This window comes from Struthio camelus, chromosome 19 (genome assembly GCF_040807025.1).
Source record: "Struthio camelus isolate bStrCam1 chromosome 19, bStrCam1.hap1, whole genome shotgun sequence".
Lineage (NCBI taxonomy): Eukaryota > Metazoa > Chordata > Aves > Struthioniformes > Struthionidae > Struthio > Struthio camelus.
Window position 1 is genome coordinate 3,386,862 of NC_090960.1, and position 18,241 is coordinate 3,405,102.

At 40.5% G+C, this 18,241-nt stretch overlaps 1 protein-coding gene across 3 annotated transcripts; it reads right to left on the reverse strand.

Moving 5' to 3' along the window:
• Window positions 1-482: 482 nt before the first annotated feature.
• Window positions 483-17,630, reverse strand: PRKAR1A (protein kinase cAMP-dependent type I regulatory subunit alpha). Of its 3 annotated transcripts, none has more exons than XM_068913466.1 (12): window positions 17,418-17,630; window positions 16,376-16,438; window positions 15,144-15,322; window positions 9,562-9,735; window positions 8,870-8,961; window positions 8,545-8,606; window positions 7,975-8,021; window positions 7,134-7,292; window positions 6,389-6,449; window positions 5,983-6,104; window positions 5,317-5,398; window positions 483-2,941 (listed from the first exon to the last, which is right to left on the reverse strand). In XM_068913466.1, exons 3-12 carry the CDS (start codon window positions 15,318-15,320, stop codon window positions 2,769-2,771), a joined length of 1,149 nt encoding a protein of 382 aa, XP_068769567.1. In that variant the 5' UTR covers window positions 15,321-15,322; window positions 16,376-16,438; window positions 17,418-17,630; the 3' UTR covers window positions 483-2,768. The 3 variants fall into 3 exon arrangements, with proteins under 3 accessions (XP_068769567.1, XP_068769568.1, XP_009677306.1); XM_068913467.1 differs by having other exon boundaries at window positions 16,376-16,399; window positions 17,418-17,488; XM_009679011.2 differs by lacking the exon at window positions 17,418-17,630 and adding an exon at window positions 16,890-17,069.
• Between the last annotated feature and the right edge of the window lie 611 nt (window positions 17,631-18,241).

Sequence of the window (18,241 nt, forward strand, 5' to 3'; positions counted from 1 at the left end):
CTCATGATGAATTATTGCATGTTCAAAACTGCCATTAAGACTGGACATAGATGGAAGCAGATAACTTACAGAAGCTTATTAGCTCCAGTAATAGTGGCTGGGCCAGGAATTAATAACTTTATAAAAGAAATCCAAGTTCCAGAAGTTGCTATCAAAGGACACCCAAGGAAAACACAGGTACCTGTTTTACCAGTGTTTACTCCAAAAGTAGTGACGCACAACCAAGGCCAGAGCTCCAAAGCAGCTCCTGGGTCAGAAGCACGGCCTGACTAGCAGAGAACGAGCTCTCCAGCAGGCATCAGGAGAGGGAAGAGTCAGTTGTGCAACAAGCTAGGATTTGAACTCAAGCTGCCAGAGTTAACAGTAAGCTAAATCCATTAAGCTTTTCGGTTTCCTCCAGCTCGTTAATAATTCATCCTCTAAGGCCAAAGGAAAACAAAACACAAGGGCAATGGAGGGGAGAAAGAAAAAGACTGATTGCATTTAAGAATTTAAATCATTTTATTGCTTTACCTGCCATTTGGACAATCTATAACAAAAGGAATATAATATAATATATTAGCACATACAGTAAATCAGACTTATATAGTCAGGTAACAATACAAAAATGGTCCTCTGGTTGACTATAGCTTTCTAGGGCAGTAGACTTCATAAATTTGCTAAAGGTGGACTAGCAAAAAAATTACTTCTAAAGCCCTGAACATTAGCTAAGGCAAAACTATGCCAATTGTGGTTTCAAACATATTTAAATTGCACACAAAGGTAAAGCTTAACTGTGATTAATATTTAACTCAGACTTAGCTGATTTATCTTAAAATCTTGTAGGTAAAACTACAAAAGGGAGTAAACAGCAAGCTAAAAAGATGCAGTAGTGAAACTTGATTAGAAAGCCTTATATAAAAAAATGTGCATTTTTTGTGGAGCTCTAACTAGTTCACACAGTTTTTGGTGCTTCAAAATAACATGAAGAACACATGTTAAGAAAAAAACTTGATAGTCAAAACTGAAGAAAACTGTTTCACCAGAAAAAGGTAACATTTGCTCACTCATTAAGGGCTCTGGCCGAAATCCTCTACTCAACGTTTTCTGAAGAGAGAACTTGCACCACGTAAGCATTTAAACCCCACTAGCAGGATTTCACAGTCAGAAATACTCTAAAATGTTTTGTGAGGGCCTGATATCCTCAGTGTTATTTTGCATCAATTTGGAGACTCTCTCTAATCATCTACAAGCCTGGGAGAAAGTCTGTTGAACTTGAATCCGTATCACCTTGACAAAGAAATAAAACAAGGGCTCCATTGTTAGAAATAGTTGCACAACAAATGCAAAACTGCTTGCTGTCACTCCCAAATACAAGCCTACACTACTTTATATAAATTACAGTTTAAAGGAAACCTTAAAAGTTGCCTACCATTATTGAACCGTGGAATTCAGTAAAAACTTTTGGGAAGTATTGGTGTGCACAGAATAATGTAACACAAAGCTGGTAAATACTTAAATACATTTAAGACTCCGCAACATATTGGAAAAGAGAGTGAGTATGAGATCTGTCTCATGTAAATTGGATAAGCAAGGAAAGAATGCACCTTTTGTATTTAGACTAGATTTATAATTAAGAAGTTTAAAAATTATAAATTGATTGATTTAAAAACAAAACATTTAAAACAACTGAGTGTTGCTGGAAAGTTGGAACATTCACTTTTTCTGCCTCACGTTTTCTACCAAGAACAACGGTATCTAAACAGACCAGCGATGATCTCCCCTGCAATTGATGCTGGCCATAAATACTCAAAGTTGTTTTATCTGGTATCAAAGGGTGAGCTGAACTGAGGATCATTTAAAAAGTCAACTGAGGAATATGTAGCAAGCAAGAGTCACAGGGAAAATAAAACATATGCTTCCCATTTCTGCAGCAATCTAGTATTTGAACATTACTAACAGCTGGATAGCTGTACTATTCTTACACCAGCCTATATACTAGAGACCAAAGTTAGGTATTTAATGCAACATTTGGTTCTTGCCACTTTGAAGAGGGAAAAATTTTAAATGGCAAATCTACAGCTGAAGGAAAAAAAAAAAAAAAGAATTAGTTGCGGCAAGTCAGCAAATTAAGTAACAACTCCAGTAGTTCACCAGAACTATAAACCTTGAAAGCTTTGTTTGCTTTACACTTGACAAAAACATAACGAAGCAATCTTAAACCAGCAGACACAGGAACAATGATACTGTTAAATTCCAACTGTGGCTTTCTTTAGCAGCTGATGCCTCACGATTGAACCCAGGATTACAGTACCCAGAAAACTTATTTAAAAAAAAACCCAAACCCCCAAGAAGCTCAGTTACAGGGGCAGTTCTCACTTGAAGAGAAATACAGCAGATTATGACCACAGCCTTAAAGTATGTCTGACAGTTTGAGAAACACCTTAAAATTTTTTTCCACTGTTACCTCCTTACTCTATGGCAATTGGCAAGGTGTCAGGAGATCTCTCCCCCACTAAAGCAAGGCTGCATTTGCCCGAGTTGGACACTATGTTGCACAGAGAGAAGCTGTAACAGCCAAAGTCTCCATAGAATTTTTTTCTATTTATTTAATGGGACAGAGAGCACAGAACTAATATGCTCTAAATTAAAAATAGTGCCATGAACAGCTTTTTTTTTTTTTTTTTAAACAGACAGGAAGCTGCAAATGCCAGTGGCAATGTGGCTCTGCACAAGGGTAATAAAGCAGTCTGCATTCGTGAAGCATGTTTTCAATAGGGAGGAAAATTTCAGACAGACAGTGATACAAAACTGTTGTACTGCTGGATGTTTCGTTTGAGAATATCCGAGCACGGACCCAGGACACGTTCAAATCGGGGTCGGTCAAGCTTTACACATTTCAACAGGCCACGAGCAACAACTGTGGCAGCACGAGGACGGTTCATCAACAGAGCTATTTCACCTACGGCAACAGGAAAAGTGCAAACGGGATTAAAAAATAAATAAATAATCAACACACAAAGAGCCGAAGAAGTTACCCTGTTGTATTTCAAACTTTAAGAACTGAATGTAAGGTAATTCAGGATTTAATATTGATCAGAACAAGAACCTACCCAGTTACATTATAAGCAATTGTGAAGCCACTGTAAAAGAACTACTAGAGGAACTGACTGAAGTCTTTTTAAAAAAAGTCTGTCTGCATTCAAGTCTTTCTGAAAAAGGCCTAAAGAATTTTCAACATGTGGTCTACTTGAAGAAAGGTCACATCTCAGTTAACCATGTAATTTTCCTAGAAAACAAGCAGGTAGTTTTCTAAAATGCAGCTATGCTACTGTTCAATTCAGGTATTTCTAGGTAACTAAGGGCAAAAACAAGACCATGCTATTGAAGTAAAAACATTAAATGCACAAAACAGGAGCCTTTGAACTATCGTTAATCAAAATTAGGAATTTGACTTTGTATCTTGAAGTATCAAGTATCTTGAAGTCTAGCATTCCCATCTTGTAGGTCACAAACTTGCCAAAAAGTTTGTTTTGAACACCTGTTACAATCACTAAATAACATATTCAGAAATTAAAATTTTCAACAAGCTATTCTTCCCATTTGTTGCAATAGTTACCCCTAAAATTCCCCAGTTTTGGGCTGTTTCTGTTTTTAAGCAATTTAGGCTTGACATCTGCATGTTCTGCACTGAAGAACGAACTCGATGCTCCTCTGAGAATAAGTTTGTGTGCATTACCAGAAGGGACGTCTAAAAGAAGCGAGGAAACACTTTTCCCCTTTGTGCCCAATTAAAACTCTTGAACTCACTGGCCTCCACAACACAGGCTGTGAAAGAATAGGTAGGTTCTAAGGGAAAAATGAAACAAACCCTTGGGGGACAGGTCTGCAGCACCTGAATGCAATGGCAGAGACAACTTTTAGTTCAGACGGGGAAACTCAGAGTATATATACATCAGAGGAAAGATTACAGAAGACTGCAACTTTATATACGTACAATAAACATCAAGTACTAGATACTGAGCTAAATGGACTTTTGGTCAGATCTAGTACTATTACTGCACTCTTGAGCACATCCAAATTCAGGCCTTGCAACAGAATATTTGTTTATTACGTCATCTGCAAAGCAAAAAACTGAACAGCCAGCCAGAACGCTTTTGCAAGAGGACAGCTTAGGTCTCCTTTCCCTATACCTCTATCTTAAACCTGACTTTTTTTTTTTTTTTGGAGAGGGAGATGTTCAAAGATTAAATAATAGGTTCTAAATGGGTTTACTTTTGGCTTGGCTTGGTTTTGTTTCAAAAATTCAAGCCACTTTTCTTCAAAACCCAGAATTAGTCAGTCAGGAACATCTCATTATATAACATTATATTATTCAAGAATGCTCTGCAGGCATACGTCTCCAGTCCTTACATGCAACTCATTGATAATCTACGTACACTAGGCAAGTAATTAGTTCCATGTGAAGATTATCTCAAAAGTCTCCATAAATCAGTATTTATAGGACCTTTTTACTTTTCTTTGCCAACAAAGCATGAGCTTTTTCAAGTCAAACAAATTTAACCACCATGTAACTTTAGCTTAGTAAGAACACCCTCCACAGAAGGCAGAAAATACCCTATTCGGCAAGTACGGGACTATACCAGAGCACTGCACCCAGTTTTGGGTTTCCCAGTACAAGATGCTAACAAAATGGAGCGAGTCCAACAGTGCTACCCAGATCATTAGGGGACTGCAGCACAGGACATACAAATAGATGCTGAAAGAGGTGGGCAAGTCCAACCTGGAGAGAAGGCCAAGATGGGAATCTTACAGTTGTCGTCTTCAACTACATAAGGAGCGCTTATCAAGATGGAACTAGACTACTCTCAGAGATGCACAGTGAGAGACTGAGAAATAACAAGTTGCAGAAAGGAAAGTTCCTGAGGTATATAAAAGTTCTTCACAATGAGATTAAGTCAAGTAATGAAAGAGATTGTCCAGAGCAGTTGTAGAATATCCATCCTTAGAGACACGGGAAACTCGAACACGACACTGGGCAACCTAATGTAGCGTCAAAGCTGGCCTCGCTTTGAGCAGAGGGATGGGACTAAATCATGAGAGGTCCTTTCAAACATGAAGTATTCCAAGACTGACACTTTTCTACAATATGCACATACACAGCTGAATGGCAAATGACTTTGATACTTACCTGAAGCTGAGCCAAACTATGAGAGTTAGCAAAAACAGCAATTAAGCAAATCTGTTCCATGACCGTTATCCACAGCAGCCATCAATACAGTAAGGTAAAACAGTGGCAGGGCTGTACGTAATTACGGTGGTCACTATGTAACTCACCAAAATAATCAGAAGGTGCCAGTCTGCCCACTTCAACAAATTCTTCGTTTTCTGATCGACGCTGTAACACTGCAGCTGTGCCCTTTAATAAATCACAACAATTAAACTGGAATTTCCAGTATCACTAGAAATATTGAATTCAACAAGGAATCAGCTGTTTTGCAGAAATAACCACTGTGATGTCTCAATATTTTAAGAACACTACACAGTTCAGGCATAGTTCCCTAGACCGTTCCATAACTATAGCTTGTCTTTTTTTTTTTTTTTTTTTAAACTTAAAATATCTTGGGTATTTACCTATCTACACCACTGATTTCTTCCCACTTCTCTCTTAACACTAAGATTACAACAGTATGACTAGCAAAAAACCATACAGAACACGGTAACACCACAAGCAAGACATGACTAGCTATCTAGAATGGGTCTCTGCTCTCTCCGAAGACGACAAACTGGTTTAGCCAGAAATTTGTTACTTTTCCTGGAAGTGCCATTTGTAAAAGAAAAACTAAATATAAGCTTCTGCAGGTCCAGCAAGATCATATTTTATTAGCAATTATCTAAAAAGTATATTCTTAGATTTCATTTTTCTCCTAGGGTCTATTTGGAAGCAGAATAAGCAACGTTAAAACAGTCAACTTCCAAGCTTTTAATTACGACCTTACTTACCTCCAAGATAATGAAGAACTCATCTCCTGGCTCTCCTTGGACCACAATCTTTTGCCCATCTTCAAACTGTACCGGTTCTAAGGCATCGGCTACAGTGAGGCGCTCCCACTTGTCCAGAGATTCTATAGAGTCAGTAGTTCATTAATACATTACCTTTTTGAGGCACAAATTGTATTTTTTCCCCTCTTACATACAGAAGTCAGCCTATTTTCTGTTTCTGGCAACATTTGTGCCAATATCAATAACGCAATAGGAATTATCTTGGAATGATGCAGAAAAGCAATACAGATTTTGTAGTCTGTTTAAACAAGTTACCACAACAACATGTAACAATAATGCTGTTACCCAGCATTATCATTGCAATATGATAATTTAACCCATTTTAGAATAAAATCTTCCCACTTACCCAGTATAGATACTTTACTAAGGAATTCCTCATACATTTTTCTCTTTCTTAAAGTACTCCCCTATTAAAAGAAAAAACCACACACACACCACAAAGTAAGTTCTCTACTTCACGTTTTGTATCAGCCTTCAACTAAACTTCAAAAACATGGAAATACAGTTTAACCAGTCTTAATGATTCCTGTGTCACAGGCCATAAAGCCACAAGATTAAGGGCTTTCAGATTACATTACTTACAGTAAGATTTCAGGAAGCTCAGCAACCTTCAAAAAGCACTTGAGCATTTGTCACGGCCCTGATGTTTATAAAGCGCATTCTTACTGTATAACCTTACCAAAACTCACAACACCTGCCCACGTTAGTTACAACTGTCATTCATACGCATTACTTATAACTAGCAGGCTAAAATACAGGGAAGAACCAAAACATCTGGCAGAAGCTAACCAGCAGTATTATATTTGTAGTTCAACTTAACACTGCATTGCTGGAATTGTTCTACTAACCCAAGACTATCCACCCCACTGCCATTCCTCATAAATGGGTGAGGAGTGATCAGCTTTCCGATCACAAAAGAGATAATGGGATTTTGAATAACTATCTCCAGCAAGAGACAGGAGCTGACAGAAGGTCAAATGACCAGTAGAAATTAAGTGAACAAACAGTAAAACCACAAGCATAATCCAAGTTAGCACACAGCTACTTGAGTCAATGACATAAGCCACACATCAGCCAGAAAAATTACTTACCATCAGGATCCTTCTATAGCTATCTCTGTCAATGCCCCACAACTTTACATTTGTCTTTGCTTTGACAGTTGCAGCTCGAGGAGTTCCATATATAAGGGCAAGCTCTCCAAAGCTCCCACCTTCACCAACACCAGTTGCCCACTCATTGTTCACATAAACCTGAAAGGCAGTGCACAGTGGTGAGCCAAAGCCCATGGTGTCATGGGAGCTGGTCAGAGACAGCACAAAGATCCTGCTACCCCACATTTCCTTTATAGTAAAGGGAGAAATCCTAGCATCTATACAGTCAAAGTGGACCGTTTCAGGTTTTCAACAACACTACAGGGCTGAAGTGCCAGCGCTGGTCAAAAGTTTTACATTCCTGACAAAGGGACTCTTGTCTACATCACATGCACAGAGGCTACATACATAGACTCCAAAGATCCTTGGATGCAAAATAAAACCCCGACATAAAAGTCTCTATGCAACGTACAACTAGAAGGATTTACAAAAGGTTGTCAGAAAAAATTATGGATGACTTGAAGTGAAAAAATAAATAAATAAAGGAAGCATTTTTAAAGCCTGTGCCACACACAACTAGACTCAAACCTTCACTTGTAAACCATTAATAATGTTTGTGTTCAGATCATTCATTTTGAAACTCAATACAACTCACACTGTGCAGTCAGATTGAGCTGTCCATAAGGAGCAAAGAGGCTAAAAAGCAAACTAAGTTTCTACAAGTAAGAAATTACTATTATGAGGTAAGCCATCAAAAGGAGGCCTGGTAGAAGAGGCCCACAAATACCACTTTCTACTTTCCTGCTGGAGGTGAACTTAGTAAACTGCCAATAGCGCTTACATCCATTTCTCCTTGATCAACAACATAGAAGTTATCACCTTCATCACCTAAAAAAAGAAAAAACCCAGAAATTTAACATACACCAAAAAGGAAAGTAAAGCTATTCAAGCATTCATGTTTTACAGAACTGGCATCTACGCCAACTTTGATATGTCTAACATAAGGTTGGCAGAGAGAAATTTTGCCCTGCTTGCAGGGTGAAAGTTCATATTTTGCTGATTTCATATTTGTCTTAGTCCTGTGAAAGAGGACACCTACTGGCATGCAGGAGACCAGCAGCGTTTCCACAATTACTTGAAAGGAGTTTTGAATCCATAAATTCCCATAGCATGTTCTACAGAGCCACCAAGTGTCTGTGCAACAAATAACGCATACAAGGAAACCACATCTTCCTACAAGTGCTCCACTCCTCACTTTTTAGCATAAACAGCACTTCACATAACATGGCAAGAAAGGGTCACTGGATCCAGACAATGTTTTTGTTTTCAAAGAAGCATACTAACAATGGCACTAGGTCACAGCTTGCTCACCATCTCTAACTTATTTATCAGCGTGATCATTGCCACTTGCCTTGTTGTATCACAGTCTCGCCTGCAATGTAGGTGACAGGGAACATTGCATCAAAGATGTCACTGAAAGGAGGATATCAAAATTAGACAACTGCGTGGTCACCTGCCACGCACACATGCGTTCATACACATCTGTATATACAATCCATCAATAAATACTCTTCCTATAACCTCTCTCTGAATACTCTTCCTATAACCTCTCTCTGGTTAAACTGACTGTTCTAAAGAGGCTGTGCAGCTTTGTACATGACGACACATTTAGCTCTTCTGAAGTCTGTACTCTAGCCTTAAAAAAAAAAAAGTATCCTACAAAGATCCATTCCTACCTTCTTTCATTATCGTCAAGATGGGCAAACAGCACATTCTTCTCAATAGCTTTTGCTAAAGCAGCCATGGTCTTATAATCTTTTGGAATAACCTAGGACATAACCAAAGAAGTAACAGGTTAAAACCCTCTGCATTCCCCAGATCAAGTGAATTACTCAAACTACCACAAAATATTAGCCAAGTTTTACAGTTTTTCAAGCACTATAAATCTAAAAACAAGTATAGCCAATGTTTACAACCGGGCTATGCAAAAAGTAAAATCTCGTACGATTTTATACAATTTTAAAAACATCATTCCATGGTAAGCTTGGAATTTCTTTTCGCAAGAGAGTGCCAGTATCCATTCAACCTGTGTTTCCCCATGAATAGTGGCAAATTCGCTCAGCCATTAGGCTAAACTTAATATTGTTGCAGCAGTGAGATAACTGGAAGCACTTCATTTTATACTTTTACATATATATCTATATTTTCCCTCCCCTCAGGTATAAGTTATGCAAGAACCGTTTAAATATACGACGGTTCATTCTAACCTCCCAAGAGCTATACATATAGGTCTGCTTTTTACAGTTATCAAAAGACTCAACACGCCACGCAAGCTTAGTGTTACTTAGCACACGGCATAGTAGAAGGTCTTAGATAAAAACCGCATCTATAATAAAAGAGTTCATGAACAGCTGAGATGTAGGGGCACCTTTCTAACATAAGATGCAGCATCCTCTTCTGTATAGACTTCTGCACTGATGGCTCCACGCCTTCTTCGACCTTTAACCACAGGGTTCATAGGAGGAGGAGGAGAGATTTCATCCTCCCGTGAGTCTGAGCGTGAACCAGACTTCTGTTGATTCAACAACTGTTTTGTTTCCTCCTAAACAGGAAGGAAGAGATGTTTGTGTCACATAAGCCAGTAACCGGAAAGGAATAGTTACATATCATATTCCAGTTTTGTCTGCCAATGCAAGGGAGCTTCCTGTGTACTGTTACATCCACACTAAGGCAAGTGGAAGACTAGAGCAATCAAGATCAAAGACCTTTTAAAGTAGATATGCCTTTCATTTATAACATTCATATCACACTGGTATTTATTAAGTTACATTAATCGCTGAATACATTAAGATATATACACAAACAACTTGACTACACTTTCCATTAGCGTATTCAAATGGGCAATGAAAGAGTTCTGCAGACCATCAAGAAGTTTTCCCAATGGTGAACACAGCAGTTCCTTCCACCAGCTATGAGGTGTTAAGCCTTTTTGATTTGAAAGACAGAAGAGTGATTCCTCAGAAATCCACATTACATGAGAAGCTTTTGAAACAAGATCAAGTCATGAATCAACTAGATATTCAATAACCATCAGTTATTTCAGGAGGAAGAAACATGAACACTGCTTACCAAAGAGCTGCAGGAAGGATGCTAGAAGCCAAATAGCAGTCTATGTCCAAGCCAGATTTGTCAGCTTCACACAATGTCACACATTTTCAGTATTTCCGAGTTACCCCTTTGTGTTGTGTTCTTGATAACACTATAGAAGATCAGTGTACTTGCAATAAAATGAAGTCTAGCTAACTTGACCCACACAAGTTTTATTCTTCTGTATTCCAGAAGATTCACCATACTTGACTGTTAAGACGACTTGATGACATTAAAAAAAACCGCACAGCCACACACACACACCATATACACACAAAAAAAAAAAAAATCACCCTAGAGCCAAAGCATTTGAATCATGACAGCTAAGATGAATTTCTCCCAGTGTTACATGGGAACAGGGTTTTAGGACGTGCCTTAAAAAGAACAAGAAATCATCTGCTGTACGAGAACTCCAGGCACTTTAAGAGTTGGGTTTGTCCCAGTGTCCTTGATCAAACTGTTCCCTCCCCTGTTGGGCAGCATGCTGTTTGGCTGCCACACTCTACTCCGGAGATACACATAGCCTCTGTGTAACAGGAACACTTTGAGGAAAGAGACATCAGATAAAACGTAAACTCACTGTAATGGTTATACTTCTCAGATAGCCAAAGAAACTGCACTGGTCTGTTGAATTATGTTTCACTTCCTGATCCTTGTCCATTAATAAAATAGTGCTACATTTCAAAATGATGGGGGCAAGAGGTATTTAAAGCCTTGTCTCTCTCTTTTTATTTCAGAGAAAGAAGTATATTACACACCATCTTATTAAAAATAGCTTGAGCAGTGGTTTAACCACCTTGCTACAAAGTGGGCAACATCAACAACTGCAGAAACATACTCTCCATTCACAGACAGACTTCTTGACACAACCCATAAGAGCAAAAACTTAACACTTAAATTTTAAGTGACCATCAGCTGCTCTACTTGCTCCAAAAATCACATAAAATATAAAAAACACTGTTCAAAATCATGCAGCTTTCAAAGGTAGATGCATTTTACTAACATTTAGCTAGGGAGCTGTGTATCAAAGAGGAGCGTTTAGCAAGCAACTCATCAAGGTGAGTCTATTTAAGTAACAGAAATCGTACTGAAAGAAAAAGCACAACTAGTAATTTCTGCCTGACCTGGGATTTACCATTACTATATTTAAGAAACCACACCAACACATGCAGGCATGTTATGGTAGGACATGGATGTATGAACAAGTTACAGGTGGGTAAGATAAGACAGCTGGTATATTGCAAGCTAATATCCCACACAGCCTACCTATACATAAGAGGAAGATATCCTGAGTGAGAGAGAGAAGTCACCATACAGGCACATTATGTATCACAAGACAACATAGTGTGCCATGGAGTAAACGATACGCTGGAATCTAATCTCATGGCTTTCATACCAATAGCTTTTTCACGTATTCATGTTTTTAAAATACACCTTCACTACTTCAGATACTAAATCACATACACTAAAACACCAGATGAGAGAGAAATTATACTAGGCCCAGAAGAAAGACTGACAGTTCTTATTGTTGGTTAGCTTAGAATTTAACAGTGTCTATAAAAGTGAGGAACGTCTTTGCTCAAGTTTACAAACTCTTCGGATTAAACACACACTGGAAAAAGACATTCATTGTCCGTATAACCACTACCAGGGTATTAAAAAAAAAAACTTAAGTAATAACGATAGCCTATTTATGACATCTAATGTTGAACCCCGATCTTTCAGCTGATCGAGCAGTTCAGTTTTTGGCATCAGTGATCACTAATCATAGGGTTTTGGTTTTTTCCTAACAGGCAAAAAATAGTTATTATGTAGCCTATTTAAATTGTTACTTACTAGTAAGAATATTAAAGTTATGAGACTTCAGATTTAATAAGGTTATAAGACTTATTTGAGTTATAACAGCTACTGAAGACGACTACTTTAAATTTATGTTTTCGATTGTATAGTTTGATATCTGGTAACTGTCATTACACTAGAAATAGTCTCAAGTGCTTCTGTTTAGTTTGTATTTAAGCTATATCAGCTCTCCAGATACTTGGGAAAAAAATCATAAACAAAAAACACAAACAAAAAACCCACAAACAAATATTGGAAGTTAAAGAAAAAGTGTGAACTTAAGGCAGAGCTTTTCACAACTGCAAAGTAAATCCACCTTAACTGCCATGATTGTGCAAGCAAGCCACTTGGGAAAAATGGGAAAATCGTTCAGGTATGTATCTGCGGAAGTGGGGCAAGTGGTAGGGAATAAATAAAGCGATTAGGTGTCAATCACCAACTTTACAATTGTAGTTTTCTAGAAAAACTGTTATGCACATAAACAAATTATATACAGTATTTCAAAAGCGTAGCCATGGCCAATATCTAATATTTATTTTACAGGCTGTAATAATGATCTCTACATTAAGTTTCCACAGCTCAAATCAAATTACACAGCCAGGCACAGCACTGGGTAGCTATTAGCTTTTACCATGCACTGGTGTTATCTTTGCACGGCAAGAAGAATAGGGCCTTAGACCTCCACAAATAGAAAAAATATAAACATTTATATAATCAATGCATAGTAATTAGATTCATATGAAAGATTTCATAACTCAGGAGAGGACATATCTGAATTCCTAAAGGAGCTATAACTACTTCAGAGGCAGTAATGTTTCTGAACATAAATCCAGAAGTATTTTTAAATATCTTCAATGTATTTTAATAACATGACATAGTGCATCACCTCTGTAGGTGTGTTTTGTGGAGAGATGACCCGTCAGGATAACTAGAGAGAAGAGAGCCACCTAGCTCCAGTTTTAAATGAAAACTTCAAAATTCAGTCAAAAACACCCACCACACTGTATCTCAGCCCCAGTCTCATTCAGTGTAACAGATTCAGAAGGTACACTGAAAAGCAGTGCTGTTTCGTTAAAGATGTAACAGACATTACCTATGGAAGCTGAAAGAGACAAATCCAAACATTTTTTGCTCAACCAGAGTACTGGGGTAGAGCTGGTTAATAATAGCACTTAGCATTTGTGCTTTTCAGATAGAGATGTCAAAGTTCATTCACGTAGCACAGGATGTCCACTGCTCTGTTATTTCACAGCTATTAAGGTACTATCCTACCTGGCTAAATGAAGACCAATCCATTAGACTGGAAGGCAAAACTACATCAAAAAAGCAAGCTACAGAGATTTTTTTTTAATTCAAAAAGGTAAGAGAAATGCTGTGCTTTCCCTTGTAGATACAACTGCATTAGTGCATGTGCATAACCTATGCCAATATACCTGATAACGAGAGACCTTGATCAAAACTATAAGAGTAATTTGCAAGCAAAAAAGTTACCTAACCATTTTTATTTTCAGCTTTCTTGTAGGCCGACAGAGCTGACAGACAGCTATTTGCACCATAAAAAAACATGCTTGAGTTATTCAACTCTGAAATACCAACAACCAAGTCCAGAGCTAGGTTTGTCCTCTTCCTAAAGACAAACTAAGTTTCAAGATTAAATATTACATGTTGCATGTCAGTCCACTAAAGGAAAAAGATGACTACTCCCATTTTATAAGCTCACACATGGATTAGCTTACAATTTATTCCATGGGCAGTAAGGTAATTAACTTTGATAATTTTTAAAGCAATAACACCACAAGTGTTGGTATACAAACCTTTAAAATCTGTCAGTGCTTAGAAACTTGAAAATCTATGCTAGGAAAGGAAGCAGGGCAACAGGAAGGGACAATTGATTTTAAAAACCCTATTAGGATCTAGTTTGCTGCTAGTATTCTGAAAGAGTTTTTTCAGGATGTCATTTTAAAAAACAAAACCAAAAAACACTATGTAAGGTAAATCTGCAGCATCTGCTCATTTTTCCAACCATTACAAGAACCTTTTCACAACACATACTTCTGATCTCTGTTAATTCCTACCTAAAACAAAAGACAAACATATACCTGGCATAAAAGTACTGAAAGGAGTACCTACAAGTGACTGCTGTATAAGGCCACAGTTACCTTATTTACTAGTGATATAGTCTGAATACAGTAGTTAGATACAACTAGTCTGTATTAGTCCGTTTTCTCTGTATTAGTCTTGAAAAACCTCACATTTTTCACAACAGCTTCTTTTCCTGTCTGCTTAGATATTGGAATTTAAAATTAATTGTTCAAATGAACATAAAATCATTGTTTCAAATGCGAGCATTGAGATGCCTATCTTATATTGACAAAAATGCTTTCCATCCTCAAGATCCCAGAATGTTTCTACCAACTTCACAGCAAAAACAGTCAAAGGCACCTCGAAGACAAATGCGGCAAGAACAACAAACAAAACACACCAACACCGAGCTACTGAAAGAAGGCAGGAACTGGCTTGCTCTCCTGGAAAGCTGAAATACAAGTATTTCAATTCGATTTCAGGTAGGTCTGGATAAATATCACTAGCCTACTTCTGTGCTACACCTAAATCATTGTAAATAATTTTTCTCAATATAATAAACCAAAAGCCTACTGCCAGCATCTGCTGGATGAATACACCACAGTTATCACTGGACTGCAGAAAGAACAGTATATCCTATCTATTAGCTTCTAAGAGGAAGCACTAGATTGGGATTATATCTGCATCTAAGCTAGATAAATTTCTTCCTCAGTTTCTATTTTGCCATACATGTTTTGTTATTACAGAAATGCTTTAAAACCATGATCAACTGGTAAAAATTATGGAAAGTAAGACTTGTTTGACAAAAGCTTTCCCTTAGTTCCAATTTCAAACAATCAATATGAACACTGGTCGTATCTGAAGGTCAGCCTCTAAAATTCCATAGAAAGGTTGTAAATTTAGGTTGCTCCATTCTCCTTCCCCTCCAGCACTTATTTTTACCTTCTCCAATCTTTCAAAGTATTCCCTGAGGAATCCCATGGGTCTTTCAGGTCGCACTGTACATAACTGCACAATGCAATCCTTCAGAAGTTGCTGGATGTTGTGTTTTTGGACATAGAGTTCACATTCTCGAAGACTACGCTCCTCCTCACTGCTGCTGCTGCTAGAAGCTGCCATTGCTGAAGAGAAAAAAGAAGGTTAAATAAACCAATGGAAATGAAGATGCTGCTGCCTGATACAGTCAGGCATGTCATGCTGTCTAAAAAGAAAGTTACACTGCATTATCATCTTAATAACATCACGGCATAAAGTCATCTCTTATCTGCAAGTCTAGTAAAGCAGCTAAACAACAAGAGAAAAAAGCTAGGAAGTATCCAGTAAGAGAGACACTAAATCCCACAGTTTGATCTTGCTTCTAGAAAAGCTTATTTAACATGAGGGAAGAAATAAGAATTTCGAGTGCTTTACAAAATACTCCACAAGCATAAGAGGGAAAGCAAGCAATTGAGCTGTAAAGGCCTCAACAATTTATGTTCAGTGAGCATTCAAAGTCAAGGAACAAGATGCTTATCAGTGAGGTTTCCAGCTAAGCTTTCTGCTGATTAAGTCTAAGATTTCACAGATGAGAAGGTCACATCACAAACAGAACTGTATGCTCTATATGGAGCCAGGTGGATGACAATCGAAAGACAGGTCAGGAGAAGCTGGGAATTAGAAAGGCAAGCACTGGAAGTATTAGAAACATTAAGGTCAAAGCCAAAGCCAGTTCCCCAAATGCCCAAGCAGTGCCCATTAACGGAAACTAAGGCATTAAAGGTGTTTCCCCTAAAAAGCTTCTATACTTTAACCTGGCCCACGCTTCATATCCATTTCAGTGAATACATGGCAATCCCCCAATACTTACAGTTGAAGGTATGTTATCAAGAGTACATATTTAAACGTATATCTTACAACGTCAGGTTTTCAGGAGACTTTAAAATTACAGTGTCAGAAACAAAAATTTCAAAAAAAAATGTGCTTAAGCAGTTCTTTTTCATCTTTCAGGTTATATACATACATATGATAGTTTTATATGTGTGTGCATATATATACATGCATATATTTATATATACACACACACAGAAATCCATTTCAAGTCATAATTTTCTTCACAAAACAACTAACATTGAGATGGCTAAAGAAACAGGAAAGAATTTCTCAGGGCATTTTTGATGAAATATAAAGACAGTTACCTGGGATAAGGGTTGTGGCAACACCTACGAATAGGCAGTAAGATATGATGATCCCAGGATCAGCTTTTGAAGGGTGAAAAAGAATCAGACAAAATAAGTTTGAGAGATGACAAGCCACTGAAAAGTCACGTAGCACAGTTGTATTACGCATTTTATCCTATTCAGGCAGCAGGCTGAGAAACACAGCACGCATGGCCACATAGAAAGTACAACGCTATGCCCCTCTGAATTATGCTACTAGAGATTACTAGAGGCCTAGAGTTAATACTAAATCGCTAACACTTCAAAGAGGTTTCATTCTTGTCACATCTAATCCCTGCATAAGCATGCAGGGACGCAGATGCATCACGCATTGCACAAACACCAAGTTTGGAGTTCGCACGGACTGAAACGCGGCCTTAAAGTTCTCCAGTTACTTCTTTTGTTTTGGCAACTCGCGCAGCCAAGGTCAATACTAATTAACAGCCCCGGAGAAACTCGGGTGCTCCATGACAGCCTACAAACTACAACCTACCAAAAAAGCGACCTACAGCCGCGTGAAGCTGCATCGCGCTGCTGACAGGCAGCGGCCGCGAGCTGCTGCTGCCCGCGCGATGAGCGAGCCCAGCACGGTAAGCACCAAAGAAGTGACAAACCCCCACGAACACGGCATCTTCGCCGAATAACTCCCCTGCCTGTCGCAGGAGCAAAGTTCTCCCCAGAGGCCCCTCCCGCGCGGCGGCGCCGGGGCCGCCCGGCCAGCCCTGCCGAGCCCCCCCCGCCGGCGCCGCCGAGGCCCGGCCGTGCAGTGGTCAAGCCCCGCTGGGGAAGGGGACGGGGAGGGGGGGGGTATTTTTTCGGCACCGCACAGGGCCCCGCGGGAGCCCCCCGCAGCGAGGCCTCTCCTGCCGCCTGGGGCCCGGTGCAGCCCGGCCGGGCCTCGAGCAGGCCCCGGGGAGGGGGGGAAGGAAGGGGGCGCCGGCTCGGCTCAGCTCGGCTCCCCTCAACATGGAGCCGCCCCAGGCCGCGGCCCCCCGGGCTGGGCCGGGCGGGCGCCACTCACCGCGCGGCGCGGCGGCGGCTCCGCCGGGCTCCCACCACCCCTCCCGGCCTTCGGCCTTGGCGACGGCAGCAGCAGCGGCGGCAGCTCCCACCGGAAACCAGCTGGCCGAGCCAATGGCCGCGCGGCGTGACGTCAATGCGCCTCGCTCTCGCCCAGAGCCGTCGCCGCGGCAACCTTAAAGGCGCCGCGCGGCGCGGCGCGGCCCGCTGAGGAGAGGCGGAGGTTTGGCGCCTCCCTTAAAGCTGCCCGGCGCCGGGGCGGAGCCGCGCCCGCCACCCGCGCCCGCCACGCGGGGGCGCCCTTGCCGAAGGGGGCAGCGCCCGCCGCAGCCCTGAGGCGCCTCAGAGGTGCGCGGCGGGGGGGGGGGAAGGGGGGGTGACACTCGCGAACCCCAATAAACGCGTTTGTCCCCTCCACAGGGCACGGCGGGCGCGGAGGAGATGCGGCCAAGCGAGCGCGGCCGCCTGCGAAGGGCGTCAGAGACAGGGAGGGCTTTGAGGGGAGACGCGGGCACCTGCCGCCCTGGGACCCCCCCTGCGGGGCGGGGGGGGGGGGGCGGTCGGTGTCGCAGAGTGACGAAAATCCCCCCTAAACGCGGTAAATTCCGGTGAAGTCGGCTCCGGCCTGCCGCACGCGGAGCCAGCAGGCCGGCGCGGCGGCTTCGGGTCCCTTAGGGGCGAATTAGGCGCCCGGGTCTGAGATTTGCTGACGCTGAGCCAAAAACTGGCGGTTTGAGCAAAGATCGAATCCGACTCAGTACTAACTGCCAGGAATCATCCGTATTCGTGAAGGACTACCAGAGCACAGGGCACTCCCCAAATCTA